General features: G+C 33.2%; 1 protein-coding gene across 1 annotated transcript in view; it reads right to left on the bottom strand.

Annotated features, from left to right (window-relative positions):
* The window catches only part of LOC143084004 (uncharacterized), a 144,855-nt gene that overhangs the window by 95,117 nt on the left and 27,654 nt on the right, over nt 1-22,084 (bottom strand). Inside the window, exons 9-10 of the mRNA XM_076260411.1 lie at nt 19,379-19,462; nt 7,046-7,070 (exon numbers count right to left, since the gene is read on the bottom strand). Of these exons, the coding sequence (XP_076116526.1) occupies nt 7,046-7,070; nt 19,379-19,462 (109 nt within the window). The remainder of the gene's footprint in view (nt 1-7,045; nt 7,071-19,378; nt 19,463-22,084) is intronic.

Raw genomic sequence — 22,084 nt, forward strand, 5'->3', positions numbered from 1 at the left:
TGGGATTTACATCGGGATCCCGCTTCTTTTACGGGAATCCCGAAATTTTATCCCAGTGGGATCCCAATTGAATTCCCACAATATCCCAGTGGGATCCCAGTATATTTCAACCGGGATTTACATCGGAATTCCCGGACTTTTGGCGGGATTCCCGAAATTTTATCCCGGTGGAATTAGGTGGGATCCCACTTGGAATCCCATCAAAATTCCAGCCGGGATTCCATTGGAATTCCAGATTAATACTCTCTTGGGAAGTATATAAGCAGCAGAAAATAAACATATCAATAAATTATGAAGGCAATATGTCAATACAGCGGGTTGGAAAATGAATTTACCTTTAATGGCCCAATATCCAAAATCTAAATACATGGTTAGATTCAGCAAAACAAAGAACCCCAAGAATTCAAATTTAAATGAAATCAAACAAAGTTTTTAACTTTTAACCCTTTTGACCAATGTGGACGAATTTGATAACAAGGCCCAACAATAAAAAAATCTAAATACATGGTTAGATTCAGCATATCAAAGAACCCCATATATTCAATTTTTGTTGAAATCAAACAAAGTTTAATTTTGGACCCCGATTTGGACCAACTTGAAAACTGGGCCCATAATAAAAAATCTAAATACAGTATATCAAAGAACCCCAAGAATTCAATTTTTGTTAATATCAAAATAAGTTTAATTTTGGACCCTTTATACCTTCATTTAGACCAATTTGAAAGTGGGACAATACTGTGTAATTGAATATTTCTTGGTATTGCGCAATACTGTGCAATTGGATATGTCTTGCTATTGCGCAAAACTGTGCAATTGAAGATTTCTTGCTATTGCGTAATACTGTGCAATTAAAGATTTCTCGCTATAATGCAATACTAGGCAATTGAAAATTTCTTGCTATTGAACAATACTTAATATAATAATTTTCACATCCTGTTCGATGTGTAACTCCTGCCATAGCATTATAAATTGCTTTTTTAATATAAATAAAAAATTACCAACTTAAAATGGAAAATTTTAAAGAAAAGAGCAGAACCCCTCCCCTCCCTGTATTTTGTCCAACCACCTTATGATTCATCACCCAAAACTTAATCTTAGCCTTCCCTTTATGGTATGGCAAAAAGTAAAATCACAAAAATACTGAACTCTGAGGAAAATCCTATAGGAAAATCCATAATCACCTGGACAAATAATATGACAATCAAAAACGAATGGACAAGAACTGTCATATTCCTGACTTGGTAAAAGCATTTGTAACTTGCAGTACAATTTCAGAGAGATCCATACACTTAAACACAAGTTTATGTTTGGAAACTAGAAAAAATGCTTGTTTTTGCCCCTTTTCGGCACCAAATTCTTAAACGTTAAGGGCAATAACCCAAAAACTAAAACCCAGCTTTCCCTTTGTAATATGGAACCTTATAATATAATTTCAGAAAAATCCATACACCTGCACACAAGATATTGTCCTGAAACATGAAAAATACTTGTTTTTTTTCCCTTTTTGGCACCTAATTCCTATTTGCTCCCATAATCAATCCTAGCATTCCCTTTGTTGTATGGTACCTTGACGTACAATTCCAGAGAGATCCATACACTTGAACACAAGTAATTGTCTGGTAACTAAAAACATTCTTATTATTGGCCCCTTTTTGGCCCCTAATATCTAAACGTTTCGGGCATTTACCCCCAAACTGTCAGTTCAAGCTTTCCCTTTGTGATATGGAACCTTGTAGTACAATTTCAGAAAGATCCATACATTTACACACAAGTTATTGTCATGAAACTAGAAAAAAAATGCTTGTTTTTTGCACCTTTTTGGCCCCTCATTCCTAAAATATTGAGGCAAATTACCCCCATAATCAATCCCAGCCTTTTCTTTGTGGTATAGTACCTTACAGTACAATTTCAGAGAGATCCATACGCTTGAACACAAGTTAGTGTCTGGAAACTAGAAACATGCTTATGTTTGGCCCCTTTTTGGCCCCTAATTCCTAAACGTGTTGGACAATTACCCCAAACTCAATTCCAGCTTTCCATTTATTATATGGAACATTGTAGAACTATTTCAGAAAGATCCATATGCTTACACACAAGTTATTGTCATGAAACTAGAAAAATGCTTGTTTTTTGCCCCTTTTTTGGCCCCCAATTCCTAAAATTTTGAGGCAAAAATAAATAAATCACAGCCTTCCCTTTGTGATATGGAACCTTGTGGTACAATGTCATAGAGATCCATACACTAACACACAAGTTATTGTCTTAGAAGTTAAAAAAAATGCTTATCTGTGGCCCCTAATTCTTCGTGCGAAAACCAATATGTCTTTGAACGACGCCGACAACGAAGACGCCAACTTCAAACCAATAGACGATCACAATGTCTCACCTTCTTTACTTATCATTGATATTATATTTAAAGTCCTAAATATAAAGCTTTATTACACCTGTCAGTTGACCTATTGCTTATAGTTTAAGAAAAACAGACCGAAACACAAAAACATTAACACTGACCGATGAACCGTAAAAATGGGGTCATGGTCAAATAAAACCTGCACGACTGACATATAGATCATAAAATATTTCCCTACACCAAATATAGTTGACCTATTGTATAAAATATTAGAAATAAAGACCAAAACTCAAAAACTTAACTTTGACCACTGAACCATGAAAATGAAGTCAAGGTCAGACGACACCTGTCAGCTAGACATGTACACCTTACAATCCTTCCATACACCAAATATAGTAGACCTATTGCATACAGTGTAAGAAAAACAGACCAAAAAACTAAAACTTTACTATAACCACTGAGCCATGAAAATGAGGTCAAGGTCAGATGACACCTGCCAGTTGAACATGTACACCTTACAGTCATTCCACACACCAAATATACTAGACCTATTGCTTATATTATCTGATATATGGACTTGACCACCAAAACTTAACCTTATTCACTGATCCATGAAATGAGGTCGAGGTCATGTGAAAACTGTCTGACGGGTATGAGGACCTTGCAAGGTACGCATATACCAAATATGGTTATCCTATTACATAAAATAAGAGGAGAGAATTTACCATTACAAAAATAACTTTTTATCCAAGTAGTCACTGAACCATGAACATGAGGTCAAGGACATTGGACATGTGACTGACGGAAACTTCGTAACATGACGCATCCATAAACAAAGTATGAAGCATCCAGGTCTTCTACCTTTTAAAATATAAAGCTTTTAGGAAGTAAGCTAACGCCGCCGCCGCCGCCGCCGTATCACTATCCCTATTTCGAGCTTTCTGCGACAAAAGTCGAAGGCTCGACAAAAATGTATTTATTATAAAAATGTACTTTCATTTTCAGACTTATTTTAGTTAGAGAATGACAGACTTGTTAAGGTCTATTTTTATGTTTATGAAAAGACATAATTTTAGTTGGTAGCCAAAGTGCACCACGTATGACATCATAAACCTTCCGGAGAGTTCAAATGGACCTGATTTATCTATATCAGTATATCACATTATTTAATTGAAAATTTTTACTTAACATAGATTACTGTCTTCATTATGTTTGGTTACAGATGGTTGCATTGTAAAGTAAATAAACATTATTTCGTTTTTTTAGGCTCTCATGCATATTTTTTCTTACAAGACAAAGCATTGCCTTTCAATGTTCATGTAGATGCATGACCTTTTTATAAATATGCATGGGTCTTGAAGTTGACCAATTTTGGTAACTTATTAACTTGTATCAGTCATCAAAGTTTAATGAAAACTGATCTAAGCACTTTAAGGATATTGTCCAAAAACTTGAAAATCACCCCTTTTTATGAATAAAATCTTATAACTCGGAAACGTAAAATCGAAAATTAAAGCGTTTATGAGGTAATGTCCAACATGATGACTAAGGACGGACAGACGGTCAACGGTATACCATAATACGTCCTGTAAGCATGGAAATGGGTGTATAAATATTATTGTTTAAGGGGCAATTTCTGCAAAATGGGCTGTCCCATTCGTTTAAAAAAATATTTTCAAAATATCTGTATACTGTCTTTTGATCACTAAAAAAAGCTTATTTCCATGTCTCATAAAATTTCATGAAGATCTGACAAAGTTACTAATGAATAAAAAACTTTTAACTACAGGCTGAACCTAAACGTGGACACCTACAACATAATTAATGTGAGCTTGTTATGTCTCGCTTCAACCAAAAAATGTCATCAACTTGATATAAAACCATTACTATGAATTTTTGGAGTTCAAATACATAAAGTGTTTCTCTTTGCCTTAAAAATGCATAAGGGGTTCCGCAGAATCCTGAGTCTCGCCTGTAATTGCTGCTATTGGTGAACTGTTGACATAAAAAGTGAGTTCATTTATCAGAAATTCAAACTTTCTCCTTATATGCTATTTCATGGTCCTGAAGCTAAGCTTCTGTTCAAGTTTCATAAGAATCCATGAAGATTTAAACATTCATCATGTCATAAAAGTTTAATCCGAAACTGTATGTAACTTTTAACTGTAAAAAGTCAATCTATCAGAAAAAAATACTAAAAATGAAAAAAAAAAATCAAAAGTTTGCTTCAGATATTATCTCTTAATCAGCAAAAATCTTGTACCAAAGTTTCATAAAGTTTTATGAAGGTTTGATAAAGTAACTGATGTGTAACAAACTTAACTCCAGACTGTATCCATTTGTTAACTGTAAAATAAACTAAGTCCATTTATATGTTAAATACATACAAATGAAAATAACTTTTTTTTAAATTTTGTTTTTGGGTCTTGATAAAGTCTGTTCACATTTCCTCAAACTCCATCTAGATTTGATACAGTTATTGATGTCTAAAAACAATTTAACCACAGACTGAACCTAAATGTTGACGATGGCGAAGACGAAATCTAAGATCCCTATGTCTCACTTTCATGAAATTACTTTTCAAAAAATTTATAAATTTCAAAGGCTCGACAAAAATCATACAATTATGTCTACCGGAAGCTAAAAATCATTTAACAAGTCAAACTAGAGGTTCTCAAGAACCTGTGTCGCTCACCTGTTACTGTATTTACTGATGTCGGCCATCTTGGTTGGTAGGCGTGGTCATTAGACACTTTTTTTTTTAAATAGAAATAGTTACAAAAATGACAAAAAGTTGTTCAATATTGACTATAAAGGGCAATTACTCCTTAAGGGGTCCTCTGACAGTTTTGGTCACTGGACTTATTTGTAGATCTTACTTTGCTGAACATTATTGCTGTTTACAGTTTATATCTATCTATAATAGTATTCAAGATAATAACCAAAAAACTGCAAAATTTCCTTAAAATTACCAATTGTAGGGCAGCAACCCAACAACGGGTTGTCGGATTCATCTGAAAATTTGTGAGGGGATAGATCTTATTCTGGTGAACGTTTAAATCTTAAAAGATTTGCCCTAAATGTTTTAGTTTCAAAGATATAAAGCAAACACTGCATTTTACCACTATGTTCTAATTTTAGCCATGTCGGCCATTTTGTTTGGTAGGCGGGGTCATCGGACACATTTTAAACTTTATACCAAAATGATGATTGTGGCTATGTTTAGTTAAATTTTGCCAAGAAGTTTCAGAGAAGAAGATTTTTGTACAAGTTACAAAAAATGACTACAAATGTTGTTCAATATTGACTATAAAGGGCAATAACTCCTCAAGGGGTCCTCTGATAAATTTGATCATGTTCACATATTTGTAGATCTTACTTTGCTGAACATTATTGCTGTTTACAGTTTATCTATATCTATAATAGTATTCAAGATAATAACCATTTCCTTAAACAGGTTGTCTGATTCGTCTGAAAATTTCAAGGCAGATAGATCTTCACCTGATCAACTATTTTACCCATGTCAGTTTTGCTCTAAATGCTTTGGTTTCAAAGATATAAGCAAAAATATACATTTTACCCCTGTGTTCTATTTTTAGCAATGGCAGTCATCTTGGATGATGGCCAAGTCATTGGACACATTTTAAAAACTAGATATCCCAAGGATGATTGTGGCTAAGTTTGGTTAAATTTGGCCCAGTAGTTTCAGGGGAGACGATTTTTGTAAAAGTTTACGGACGCCGGACGCCAAGTGATGAGAAAAATAAAACAGATTTCTGCCATTTTAATCTTTCCGTCTTAGATGCAGTTATATAACTATTGCATGTATTGTTTGTATCAATTAATCTGAGTTCTGTTTGTCTATCATATACTTTCAATATGCAATTTCGAATTCTCCAATATCAATTATCAAGATTGATAGAAGTGCTTTTTTCTGGGTTGTTTCCCAATGTTTTTGACGGTTTGTCATTATGTAAAAGTTATTATTGGTGTTAAAATACCTACTCACGAAAAAGATTTTTTTAAAAGCCCATTGTCCGCCGTAGTGATTTATATTAAACATCCATATTTTAGTTTTAGCTCTTTTATGGCATAAGGAACTTTAACTTTAATATTTTGTTTTTCAAAAAAGAAATACGCAAACGCACACTTAGTAAAAAGTCACATTATGAATATAAGACTCAGTGAATGAAGAACAGATCAGACGAACATAATGGTATCTCAATATTCTCAAAAGCATTTCGCTAGTGGGAAATTATAAAGACACAAACAGGTCGTATTTCTTATAGCTCTGTTGAAGAAGACAGATGTAAATATAACTCAAGCTACGAAATCACTGAAATAATTTTAATGTGGACAGTCGTTCCTGGTGCAGAAAAAATTAGAACAGAAGATGTTTTTAAACAAACACAACGCAAGATCTGTAATAAAGACAAAATTCTGAAAATAACGAAAAGGTATGGAATAAATAAATCTCTTTTGAGGATTTCTGATAACGGACAGCACATGACTATATATATGGAAGTTTTAAATTAATGTTTTACATTTCAACCCCAACCTTCTTTTATTTCAGATTAGAAGTTTAACAAAGCAAACATAAAAAAACTTACTATCAATACTAGCACAGAAAGAACACTTTGCTCTTAAGTAACGGTATAATAGACAAAAATACTGGCAGATCATAACTGGACTTACCTTCTGGAGTCTCTAACATGACAGTCTACAAAAGAATAAACAATCTGATATCACATAACAATTCATAAACTTGGTGTGTCCACGGTAAAATGTTAAGACATTAAGACGAGAAAATCAACAGTCTGATATCAAGCAATCAATAATCGAAATACAAATATATCAGACAGCAACCAAAAACAACCGGTTAAGTACAGGTTTCAGACTTGGAACATGCACATACAGAATGTGGTTGTTAAACAGGTTTGTGAGTGCTCACTCCGCCTAAACTTAAGACAGTGGTGCAACAACACAACACAATAACATATCAGTTTGAAAATATATGATGTATCACTTTGAAATGGACGAAAAGTGATGACAAAAATTGTTTTGGCCCTTCAGGACACTGGTGAGCTAAAAACCATGAAAAATATAAACATGACTATACACAATACTAGATATGGACAATGCCCCCCTCCTTTTCTGCTCTGCCATATGCGCGAGTATAGTTCCACATATTTTAGATTAGACAAACAGTGATGTTGGCATAAAACTTGAAATTGTTACGCTAGTCTGTAAGACACAAATGATGCCTCCGCCTGACCATAGGAAATTATAAATTTAACACTATGTATCATGATGTTACTGTAGAAGGAGATAGCCGAACAAACCATGATCTCTTCATGCAGCTAGTACCAAACAAATGACTAAGTCCAACTACCTGTCATTTTCAGAATATTTGAAAAAAATCAAAATCCTATGGCCATACACACCTTTATTATGTGTATGAACATCCTATAAAATATTAAAGCTGTACCTCCAAAACTGTAGGAGGAGATAGTTGGACAAACCATGATCTCTTCATGCAGCTAGTACCAAAAAAATTACTAAGTCCAACTACCTGTCATTTTCAGAATATTTGAAAAAAATCAAAATCCTATGATCATACACACCTTTATTATGTGTATGAACATCCTACAAAATATTAAAGCTGTACCTCCAAAACTGCAGGAGGAGATAGTTGGACAAACCATGATCTCTTAATGCAGCTAGCTATAAAAAAAATTACTAAGTCAAACTACCTGTCATTTTCAGAATATTTGAAAAAAATCAAAATCCTATGGCCATGCACACCTTTATTATATTTATGAGCATCCTACAAAATATTAAAGTTGTACCTCCAAAACTGTAGGAGGAGATGGCCGGACTAACAATGTATCCTAATCGGGACATATGAACGGACGAACAGACGGACGGACAGACAGACAGGGGTAAATTAATATGCTCCCTCGACATTTTGTCGCTGGGGCATAAAAACAATCAAAACAACATCTTTAAAATCTTTTACAAACCACAAAAAAAGTCTATTTATATTGTAAGGGTTAAGCATCTTCTTCTTGTTAATACTGTTATATTTGATTAGCATACAAATCAATCACAAAGGACAAGATTCATGTATTCAAAGGACAAGGTATGATAAGGGGCAATGTTGCCTAATGACCACACAAAAGTACTTTTTTATCCAATGTTATCCATAAAAAAAATGAAAAATTCAAATGTTTTCATACAACTCATATTAAGTCGACTCCTATATTGATATATTAAGAAACAATGTTTGCATGAAAAATCATATTGATTTTGTATCTATATAATCCGTCAAAACAACCCGAATTTTCCTTAGCAACGCATAGTTAGTTTTAAGTTAACAATTGAAGAACATTTAAAAAGATGTTTAGTATCAGAGTGTAATTGTTAAGCTTGAAACGTGGAACTAAAGGATATTTATGAGTACCTTTAGTGCAGAAGTGCAATTCTAATATAATTCTTCATTCAGTGTTTCCATGGTTACACAGGAACGTATCCATGATATAATATCTTGCTCAGCAACCATCGCAAATCAGGTTTCAATTAATTTATGTATTTTTTTTCTTCGCCCAAAGATTGAACAATTTAACTTAGATAAATAGAGAATGTGTCCATTGGCATAGGGACTCAGTTGATTTCCCGGCTAACATATAAAGTTATACAGAGACATGATATCTCAAGAACTTTAAAAGTGACGCTACTAAAATTTGAACTTAAACTGAGTTTTGTGGCAATAATCATTGTATATGCATTTCATAACATTGAATTGAGAGAAACTCAAGTTAGAGGTCGGAAATATCAGCATTTTTTTTCATTTGTAGGTGTAATACCACCGTTGATTTTCTCCTATTAGTCTTTGTTAAATTTGCACTTTTCAAAAAAATGTGCAGAATTTATCTTTTTTTCAAATAAAGAAATACTTGGCATGCATGAGTAAAGTTTAATCCTATCCAATACTATAGAAAAAATTTCACATAACATGTCATTGCATATAAGAAAATAACCATCATTGGAAGTTAACCAATCAAATTTCTCCCCTTATTTTATCTGTGTACAAGGTTTAGTCACCATGTAACCTCAAGTTTGCAAAATTTTCTTTAGAAATCCCAAATAGAAAAATAATGGTGTTTTGAAATACCCAAGACATATGTTTATGACACAGAAAATTTTTTACTGCAATAAAATGTAGGATTAATAACCCTAATTCAAGGGAATATTTTTTTCGACCTACTTTCGTATACAACCGGATGTGACGTACCATGATTTGGTAGTATTACACCTCATAAAGGAGCATAACCTTGGAACAGAAAAAAGAAATCACCAAAATTCATACTGGGTCTGTGTTTTGTGGTAATAAGCATTGTATATAAGTTTCATAACATTTTGTTGAAGCATAAAATTAAAGTTAGAGAACTGAAACGAACAATTTAGCAATTTTGCTTTTAGTAAAGGGGCATAACTCTTGAACTGGAAAAGTGGCGCCATCAACTTTCAAACTCTATCTGTGTTTTGTGGTAATGAACAGTGTGTATAAGTTTTGTATCATTTGGTAGAGACAAACTAAAGTTGGAAAACGGAAACGAAAAATTCAGCATTTTTTCCTTTTGTTAAGGAGCATAACTCTAGTATCAAGTGACACCAGCAAAATCGAAATTGACCTGTGTTTTGTGATGATAAGCATTGTGTATAAGTTTCTTAACATTTGGTTGAGGCAAACTAAAGTTAGAGATTGGAAACCAATTTTGGAACGTACAGACGGACAGACCTATAATGTATGTATGTACGTATTTATAGACGGACAAGGGAACAACTTAATGCTCGTTCTGGTACTGAGAGGAAGTATGCATGCTCTTTACTACATACATGGAGCACAAAAACTAGAGGCTCTAAAGAGCCTGTGTCGCTCACCTTGGTCTATGTGAATATTAAACTTTAGGACGCAGATGGATTCATGACAAAATTGTGTTTTGGTGATGGTGATGTGTTTGTACATCTTACTTTACTGAACATTCTTGCTGCTTACAATTATCTCTATCTATAATGAACTTGGCCCAATACTAGTTTCAGAGGAGATTTTTGTAAAAGATAACTAAGATTTACGAAAAATGTTTAAAAATTGACTATAAAGGGCAATAACTCCTAAAGGGGTCAACTGACCATTTCGGTCATGTTGACTTATTTGTAGATCTTACTTTGCCGACATTGCTTTTTACAGTTTATCTCTATCTATAATAATATTCAAGATAATAACCAAAAACAGCAAAATTTCCTTAAAATTACCAATTCAGGGGCAGCAACCCAACAACGGGTTGTCCGATTCATCTAAAAAATTCAGGGCAGATAGATCTTGACCTGATAAACAATTTCACTTCATGTCAGATTTACTTTAAATGCTTTGGTTTTTGAGTTATAAGCCAAAAACTGAATTTTACCCCTATGTTCTAGTTTTAGCCGTGGCGGGCATCTTGATTGGTTGGCCGGGTCACGCCACACATTTTTAAAACGAGATACCCCAATGATGATTGTGGCCAAGTTTGGTTTAATTTGGACCTTTAGATTCAGAGGAGAAGATTTTTGTAAAAGATTACTAAGATTTACGAAAAATATTTAAAAATTGACTATAAAGGGCAATAACTCCGAAAGGGGTCAACTGACCATTTCAGTCATGTTGACTTATTTGTAAATCTTACTTTGCTGAACATTATTGCTGTTTACAGTTTATCTCTATCTATAATAATATTCAAGATAATAACCAAAAACAGCAAAATTTCCTTAAAATTACCAATTCAGGGGCAGCAACCCAACAACAGGTTGTCCAATTCATCTGAAAATTTCAGGGCAGATAGATCTTGACCTGATAATCAATTTTACTTGTGTCAGATTTGCTCTAAATGCTTTAGTTTTTGAGTTATAAGCCAAAAACTGAATTTTACCCCTATGTTCTATTTTTAGCTGTGGCGGCCATCTTGGTTGGTTGGCCGGGTCACGCCACACATTTTTTAAACTAGATACCCCAATGATGATTGTGGCCAAGTTTGGTTTAATTTGGCCCAGTAGTTTCAGAGGAGAAGATTTTTGTAAAAGATTACTAAGATTTATGAAAAATGGTTAAAAATTGACTATAAAGGGCAATAACTCCTAAAGGGGTCAACTGACCATTTCGGTCATGTTGACTTATTTGTAAATCTTACTTTGCTGAACATTATTGCTGTTTACAGTTTATCTCTATCTATAATAATATTCAAGATAATAACCAAACACAGCAAAAATTCCTTAAAATTACCAATTCAGGGGCAGCAACCCAACAACGGGTTGTCCGATTCATCTGAAAATTTCAGGGCAGATAGATCTTGACCTGATAAACAATTTTACCCCATGTCAGATTTGCTCTAAATGCTTTGGTTTCAGAGATATGAGCCAAAATCTACATTTTACCCCTATGTTCTATTTTTAGCCGTGGCGGCCATCTTGGTTGGTTGGCCGGGTCACGCCACACATTTTTTAAACTAGATACCCCAATGATGATTTTGGTCAAGTTTGGTTAAATTTGGCCGACGGACGACGACGGACGACGGACGACGACGATGGACGCCGGACGCCAAGTGATGGGAATAGCTCACTTTCGGGCCAGGTGAGCTAAAAAAGTTGAGAATTATAAGAGTTGAAATTATTGATGTATTAACTTGGCTGCTGACTTTCAAAATTTACATAAACGTCCATTTTTTTTAAAACCTTTTAGTTGTAAAATAAATTTTATGCAGTAAAAAGTAGTACCATTCAAATTATTATTTAGAACATTGAGTAAATTGATGCATACTGTACACTGTGATTGTTAAATTGATCTACATATTGATATTTTTCAAACGGGCCCGAGAGGATAGGGGGCGATGACTTTGGGTTCTTTTACAGTTTTATTTTTAATCTAAGACAAAGATGAATATATCATGAAATAAACAGCTGCGCCATGAGCGCATGATACGCCCGACGTCTTGTGTGGAAGTTTTATGCAATAATCATAAATAGTTTCTGAGGAAGTTTTAAGCAATAACCATTTATTGTTTTTGAGACACGGCGGCACATGTGAAACAAGTCCCCCCCACCCTGTTTTTTTTTATACAAATATCACTAAAATAAAATTTTGAATCAAACCAAAAAGTATACAGATCTTTAAATTAGTATAACAAAGAAGTATGTACAGTTTCAAGCAATAATCATAAATTGTTTTTGAGATACGGCGCGACATGCAAAAAAAAAACCTCCCCTTTTTTACAAAATACTCAATAACTCAAAAATAAAATTTTGAGTCATCACCAAAAAGTATACAGATCTTTAGATTAATATAACAAAGAAGTGTGTAAAGTTTTAAGCAATAATCATAAATCGTTTTTGAGATACAGCACGACATGTAAAAAAACCCTCCCCCTTTTTTACAAAATACTCAATATCTCAAAAATGAAATTTTGAATCATCACCAAAAAGTATACAGATCTTTAGATTAATATAACAAAGAAGTGTGTAAAGTTTTAAGCAATAATCATAAATTGTTTTTGAGATACGGCGCGACATGTAAAAAAAACCTCCCCCTTTTTTATAAAATACTCAAAAACTCAAAAATGAAATTTTGAATCATCACCAAAATGTATACAGATATTAAGATTAATATAACTAAGAAGTGTGTAAAGTTTTAAGCAATAATCAAGAAACGTTTTTGAGATACGGTGCGACATGTGAAAAAAAACACACCCCTGTTTTAGTTACAAAGTGCTGTAACTCAAAAAGTTTAAATCTTATTTTCACCAAAAAGTATACAGATCATTTGACCATCATTAGAAACAACTATATTAAGTTTCATGAAATTTGGATAAGTCGTTCTCAAGTTACGGTGCGACATGTTTACGCCGGACAGACGGACAGACGGACGGACGGACAGACGGACAGACGGATACCGGACATTTGTATACCATAATACGTCCCGTCAAAATTTTGACGGACGTATAAAAATAGAATAATAACATATCTATCTTTGGGCAATCCAGAAAATGATAGGAGTCCAGTGGTTTTAGTCATTTTGTTCAATGCATTTATTATAATTAAGAAGATGTGGTATGGTTGACAATGGGACAACTCTCCACTCAAAAGACCAAAATGACACAGAAATTAACAACCGTATGGCCTTCAACATGAGCAAAGCCCATACCACATTGTCAGTTATAAAAGGCCCCGAAATAACAGTGTCAAACGATTCAAACGAGATAACCAACGGCCTAATATATGCAGACAAAAATTAACCAAAAACAAATATGTAACACATTCATGACATAAGCAAACGATAACCACTAAATTACAGGAGTCGGTTTCACATAAAAACTTACGACTAAGAATGATCATAAGTATAATTGTTAATGACTCACAATCAATCTTACTCGTAAGTTTTTTTTTGAGAAACTGACTCCATGCTCCTGACTTGGGACAGGCACCATGGGCACACACATAGAGAATGTGGCAGGTTAAACATGTTAGCGGGATCTGAAACCTCACCCTAACCTTGGATAGTGGTGTAACAGTAAAACATAAGAACGAACTATAAAAGTCAGTTAAAAAAAGGCTAAGATCAATAAATATACAAATAAGTGGACGTGGCCGGGTACTTGTACATTCCAAAAAAAAAAAAGACACTGATTCTTTTTGTTCCTCATTATCTAACAGGTACAAGGTGTGCTTCTCTTGAGTAAGGAAATGTCTTTTCTACATCCCTTGAGAAGATACACAAAATACAAGTTTAATATACATTGTCTAAAATAAGAATGGACTGGATAGGGAATGTGTCAAAAAGACAATTTATTTCTTTTACAAAAATCAGTTATGTTATCCTTTTATCGATTAACAAGTCGCACACATAGAAGCTTCTCCTTTTATTTTATATTAGAGAAAAGATTATAAAAAAGAAAAAGTGAAAAGAAATAAAAAAAACAGTCACAGAAAAGATAGTATTATATTTTTTGAACTGAAATTTTTATCAAATTGTAATGTCAGCTTTTAGCAAGTACGTAACAGCTGTCTGATTAGCTTATATACGAGAGTAGACGCATTGATTTTCAATTATAAAAAATCAAGCATGCATCTGTAATGTATCTTCGGATTTTGAAAGTAGATATTTTGTTGAGATTATTTCATAGTATTTTGAAAGGTTTACAATATTTGCATACACTTAATTAAAGTTTTAAAATTATATCTAAACCTTACAGTATTTCTTTTAAATACATGTATATATTTAAAATATTTATAATAATTTAATGAGTTAAGATTTTTGTTTCTTTAAAATTATTTTAAAAAAAAATCAAATAATTTCCTGTATAATCCATTGACAGGGGAGGTAATCTCGGTTCTAATTTTGTTTCCACGTGAAATCGATTTAAATTTCCAGTTGCCATTTACGTACTATGTACACGGATGAAAAGGGTTATAATTTGGTAGGGTCTTTATTCATTTAGTGTTGTTGAATGTACAGTTTGCTGGTTGTTCTTTGACAACACTGCCACTGTCCCTTTAAAAAAATCATGCAAAATCACGTTCCTTTACTTTGCTCGACTTAAAATAAACCGTAAACATGATAAAGAACGAAAAAGCTTTTTTCCTTCCCGGCATTGAAGTTTAGTAACTCAATCAAGATCACCTGAGTTAAAATAAGATACTCGAGCAGATTTGGAAATGCAAGTTCGTTCCGGTCCTTGGTTCACATATTATTGACGTTTTCGTAAAAACAAGGAATTTTCAGTGTAGAAATTTTGAACTTTGAAAATGAGCGGACGCGAGTACCATGAATATATTTAAAAACAGTGAATTATTTCCTTACAACAAACAACACATTGAAATATATTTGAGGTACTTTCGTCCGCTCATAATTAACAAGAATGTGTCCACAGTACACGGATGCCCCACTCGCACTATCATTTTATATGTTTAGTGGACTGTGAAATTGCATCCGCTCATAATTAAAAATTGCTCAAACGGACAGAAAAACTTCGGATTTTCATAAAATTTACGTTTTTCATGAGAAAGTGAGAGGTATTTAATATTTTTTTCACACGGAAAAAGAAAAGTTATATTGATTTTTTGTTAGATGAGACACTATTCTCTTTAGAAATAACAATGTTTCTTGGAGGGGGCCAGTTGCAATAGCTTATCATACCTTGTCCTTTGTAAATAACTTGCTTTATTTGTGTACCAGGTTCAAACTGACAATATACGTCACTGTATCTGCATATGTATGTATATAAATTACTGTACACAGGTTTACTTTTTTTTTTAATTAAACTTGGAAAAATTAATCAAAATATCAAAATTGAGGTTACATTTATAACTAACAAAAACTTTGAGAGCATCGTTACTATAGCTACAAATAATCTCAAATATTTGTATTTGCATGCACTGAAAAAAAAATCATTATCCTTTACTAAAGAAGTGCATTTATATATATGTTTATCACATACTTACATACATATAGATTCTTACATTGATAACAGTGGATTATTGGATTTATCCAATCAAGATAGTTATATTATCAATTTTAAAGTCCAAGCCTCGGCGAGACTTTAAAATGTATAATTGAACTATCGAGACTGGATAAATCCGATAATCCACGAGTAACTATGTGAGAATCTGTTTCTCTTATGATTAAAAATAATAAATTTTCTTTTTTTGTTAAACGAAAATCCCCTTCGTCTGCCTTTCACATTCCACGACAGGCTTCGACAATAACGCTTGTCTTGATTGTCCGGTACCAGAGGAAAAGAAGGTTGGACAAGTAAAAGCTGTATCAAGCTTGTCCGTCGGGACAAGTTCAATTATAATTTTGCAGAAAATAAATTTTTAATAATCCAACTTTAATGAACAAAGTAATTATAAACAAAAAAACAAGAAAACAAATATTAATTTGACATGTGTCTGTATTCTGTTTATTCAAATGCAAAACCGTTTTCTTCTTCTTTTTCTACTTGCAATCGATAATTTTTAACTGGTTCTTTGTCAGGTACATTTTAAAAGGTAAAAGGTAAACTATTCTCGGAAACCAGTCTAACTGATCCGAATCAATGATGCGCTTTGTAGACAAAGGTAACTTTACTGGACAGTTCGTCACCTCGACAGGTTAAGAAAAAAGTAAAATCACAAAAATACTGAACTCAGAGGAAGATCAATTGGGAAAGTCCATAATCACATGGCAAAATCAAATAACAAAACTTATCAAAAACGAATGGACAAGAACTGTCATATTCCTGACTTAGTACAGGCATTTTCAAATGTAGAATATGGTGGATTAAACCTGGTTCTATAGCGCTAACCCTCTCACTTTAATGACAGTATCATAAATTTTCCGATATTTCTACATTGATGCTCCAAGTTTAATAGACAGTTTGGCACCGTAGGAGATCTATTTAGTAGTCATGATTGATAGACAGTTTGGCAAGGCAGGAGACACTTCTGGACCAAAACAAATCAGTACCTCATTTTGCTACCTTATTCTGTTCCTTATAATAAATACATGACATACCATACCAGTAATTTTTTCACAAAAAGATTTTTTTTTATTTACCATAAAATTCACAAAATCATATTTGATCATAAGTAGAAAAAAAACAATACTTGCAATATAGTGACCTATAGTTGTAAATTTCTGTGTCATTTGGTCTCTTGATGAGAGTTGTCTCATTGGCAATCAGACCTTATCTTCTTTTTATTGATTGTATTTGAATACACTTTTTTCGAAAAATATAGGATACAAATGAAATGTCAAATGAGTGTACCATGTGTACAGGCCTATCAGATGGTGCCTCATGTGCAGAGTCTGATGAGACTATCATTGATGAAAACTAGAACCTAAGTCCTGTGACATGACTAGATTCAGTTGTACCCTTCAGGAGCACCTGAGATCACCCCTAGTTTTTTGGTGGGGTTGTTTACTCTTTGGTTTTCTGTGTTGTGTCATGAGTGCTGTTGTTTGTTTGTCTTTTTCATTTTTGGCCATGGCGTTGTCAGTTTGTTTTGGATTTGTGGGTTTGATGTCCCTTTGGTATCTTTCGTCCCCCTTTTTTAGCTCACCTGGCCTAAAAGGCCATGTGAGCTTTTCTCATCACTTGGCGTCCGTCGTCGTCGTTAACAATTTTTCAAACATCTTCTCCTCTGAAACTACTGAATGGATTTGAATGAAACTTAAAATGATCGTTCCTTAGATTATCCTGCACAAAGTGTGTGCTTCGATTTTTGATCCGTCAAAAAACATGGCCGCCGTTACTTAAAATAGAACATAGGGGTCAAATGCAGTTTTTGGCTTATATCTCAAAAACGGAAGCATTTAGAGCAAATCTGACATGGGGTAAAAATGTTCATTAGGTCAAGATCTATCAGCCCAGAAATTTTCAGATGAATCAAACAAACCATTGTTGGGTTGCTGCCACTTAATTGGTAATTTTAAGGAAATTTTGCAGTTTTTGGTCATTATCTTGAATATTATTATAGATGAAGATAAACTGTAAACAGCAAAAATGATCAGCAAAGTAAGATCTACAAATAAGTTAATATGACCAAAATTGTCAATTGACCCCTTAAGGGGTAAATGTCCTTTAATGACAATTTTTCACAATTTGTTCATCATATTTGCTAATTTTAAAAAATCTTCTCCTCTGAAACTACTGAATGGATTTGGATGAAACTTAGCATGATAGTTCCTTAGATTATCCTGCACAAAGTGTGTGCTTCGATTTTTGATCCGTCAAAAAACATGGCCGCCCTTACTTTAAATAGAACATAGGGGTCAAATGCAGTTTTTGGCTTATATCTCAAAAACGATAGCATTTAGAGCAAATCTGACAGGGGTAAAAATGTTCATTAGGTCAAGATCTATCAGCCCTGAAATTTTCAGACGAATCAAAAAAACCATTGTTGGGTTGCTGCCACTTAATTGGTAATTTTAAGGAAATTTTGCAGTTTTTGGTCATTATCTTGAATATCATTATAGATAAAGATAAACTGTAAACAGCAAAAATGATCAGCAAAGTAAGATCTACAAATAGGTTAATATGACCAAAATTGTCAATTGACCCCTTAAGGGGTAAATAAGGCATTGTTTACCAGGTGAGCGATTCAGGCTCTTGAGAGCCTCTTGTTTTTGTACTTGACTCATATTTTTGAAAACTATTTCACAAGAAAAAGATCAAATTCTGTTCTATTGTTTAAATTCGTTATGTTCCTTTAATCAACTTAAGATGTAAAAAGGTTATTTTTAGTAAAAAAAATTTGGACAAGTAACAATTTCATTCGGACAAGTAAGTTTTGGTATGTACTTGTCCTACTGGACAAGTTGAAAAAAAAGTTATTGTAGAGGCCTGTCACGAATGTTGTCAATTTCATTAACACCTGTTAGCATATTTTGATTCATCCAGTTAGCTAGAAAGGTTTTGACCCTTAAAATCATCCAATGATCTGTTGAGATCACCGGAAACCACACGTTGATTAAATTTTTTTATAAAATGGGTTTGGAAAGGGATAAATTTCCATAGAATTAGAGAAACATTTAAATCAATCTTTTCATACACTGATACATAATGCACATATTTTGCTTAAATAAAAGGAGATGTGATGTATAAACCAAGAAGACAGCAAGCCAACAAAACAAATACCAAAAAGATATCCAAACAGATGAGTACACAGTTTTCAAACATTTTTCTTTCACATATATATGCCAACATCTACATTAGGCAACAAACTTGGAAGTGTCAACTTACATGGTTAACTGACAACACGTATCACATATGCCAACATCTGAATTAGGTAACACACTTGTAATTGTCAACTTACATTGTTAACTGACAACAAATACCACATAGACAACTAAAGGCAAATGTTTTATTGTAACTTCTTTGTACCAAGTTTGTTGTGACTCTAACAATCTGTGACATATTTGTGAATATCTCTTTTTTATTAAGAAAAAATATCTACCTTAAGGAAGTCCATCACTTCTTTCGTCTTCCTTTTTACTTCTTCAGAGTCACACCTTGTTACCAGATCATAAGGAGTCTGACCCTGAAATACAATCAAATAATCTTTCATCTGAATCAAACACATATACATTTTCCTTTATTTTATAAACTGTAAAATGATAAATAATAGCTAATTGTTGAATAAATTTTACCTATCTATACTGTAATGATCTACAAACTGACCCCCCCCCCCCTTTTATTACAAGAGGTTGTGTAAGTTATTAACTTTGCACATTACTTATACCTAACGTAACGTATGTTACAGTTAATGGTATAGTTCATTTACATAAATATTTGGTATATGAGATTGGTAAATGTAAGCACATGTGGAGGAGTCAACATACATGATACAGTTTGTGTACGAAGTGGGACATCTGGTTTTCAGGTTTTAGAGGATTTCTTTCGTTTAAGCACATGGCAGCTGTTTCAGAGGTTATACGTCGGTTGGACTTCTTCTTGTCTTACTTTTAAGCATGCCAACATTTCATTTTTGTTTCAAATAGTGGTCTTATCGGTCAATGTTTACAAACTCCTGATGTACAAAATTCCATAGAGGATGTGTATTCGAAAGTTAACTTTGCGCATGTGCGTACTTGGATGAAAATAGAAGGAAACTTTCAGAGGCTCCATATGGGTAAATTCATCCCGATTCTATATTTGGTAATAGTTTTCAATGAAATAAAGTTTATTTGAGGTTTATTTAACGAAAGCTTTATTATATTGGTAGTAAAAAGAAGTAACACGGTGTTTGGATGAAAATACGAGATTCTAATTGTTACCTAAGAGATGGCGAATTTCGCGCCACTCTTAGCTGTAACTATGGGGACACCATGGGGACAGCTAAATTTTAGCAATTGCTATAGCTACATAGCATCGTAATATAAAAACAAGAGCGTTTGGCTTATTCGGGGTTCTGGGATTCGACAATCAAAGAGGATAGGACATAAGGGAAAAATTACAGAATTCACAAAAAGAAAAGGTACAGAGAAAATTTATTTTATTTAATGACTTTGTTATAAAAACATATATATATTTTATAGCTTATTTAAGCTTTAAAATTACTTTACTGAGGTGATTCTCACAATTTATTACAAATTTCAAGAAGAAACAAGCTATTCAGGACGAAAATATAAATTTATACTTCAACATTAAAGTGGCTGAAGTGAGTTCTAATCGGACATAATTCCGAAAAGAGAACATTTGCGTACATATATTTATTCATATACGGGGTTAATCTCGATATATTGATTTGATATAAGGCTCGAATATTTGGTACAAGGCTCGAATATTTGGTACAAGGCTCGAATATTTGGTACAAGGCAGACTAGCCCGTTTAAAAAGATTAGCTCATGAAGTCAAAGTAAAGAAAAAGACAACTAAAGAACAAATTAACTTTATTGTAACGTTTGAAATCCTGTCATAAAAATAGCATTAGAAGCTCAAATAAATCATATATTGTATACATGTATTACATTATTTCTGGATTTGATTAACGTAATTTTCCCAATCCCATGAACCACATCCTTATTTTATTAGTAGAGTTAAATGTGTCACGTACACGCTACCCAAACCCGTGATAATACTATTACACGAGAAGACCTCATTTTGTGTGTCGCTTCTCTTCCTTCCACAATAAATTAATCATCATGCCTCTGTTTTCTTTAGGTAACATGCATAGCACATTTGTCATCCATTCTTATGACTATTCAGATAGAGTTATTTTGGGAGAAAAACGACAAAATAGGTGTCGGGATATTGTTTCCGTTATCAGACTAACTTTTAGTCATGGATAAGACTTCTGGTTTTAAACGTGCACAAGAACAACCAATCGTATTATAGATTACAAAAAATGAAAAATAAATAAGCCAATCAGAGCGTTCTCCATATCATGGTTTTAAGGTTGCAAGAACCACAACTATTATACCTCCTTAGAGACAATTATGTTTTTGCGTTTATCCACGTGTAAACTACGATTATATTACTATATTATACAGAGACTCTCTGTATTCTGTCTACCTTTTTTTCTGAAATATTTACTATCTAAGGGGTCATATCAGTTGCATATATATTGAAATAAGTAAAACATGTGGAAACAAGAATGTGTCCATATTATACAGATGCCATATCAGCACTATCTTTTACTATGTTAAAAGGATTATATAATGGGGTAAAAGCTCTAATTTGGCATTAAAATTGGAAATATAATATCATAGGGAACATATTTACGAAGTTTATAGTTGGTTTGACTTCAACTTCATCAAAAACTACTTCGACAAAAAACTTTAACCTGAAGCGGGACAGACGGACGGACAAAAGAAGGAACGAATGAACAGACTTGAAAACATAATTCCCATTAATGGGGCATACAAATTTATTGTTAAAAGTGAAAACTTTAACCTGAAGCTGGACAGAAGGACGGACGAACGGACTAACTGACGAACACACAAAAAAACATAATTCCCATAAATGGGGCATAAAAAATTATTGTTGAAAGTGAAAGTAGTGATTTGACCAAAATAAAGATAGTGTAGAGATAAGAGGGAGGCAGGACTTATTCGAGACGTCATGATCGTGTGTTTTTAGCTCAGGATTTCGGGATTGATCTTTACGGGATGCGGGAATATTTTTTTTAATTATGGGATGTCGGGAAATGAATTTTTTTTGA

Source organism: Mytilus galloprovincialis, chromosome 7 (genome assembly GCF_965363235.1).
Source record: "Mytilus galloprovincialis chromosome 7, xbMytGall1.hap1.1, whole genome shotgun sequence".
Lineage (NCBI taxonomy): Eukaryota > Metazoa > Mollusca > Bivalvia > Mytilida > Mytilidae > Mytilus > Mytilus galloprovincialis.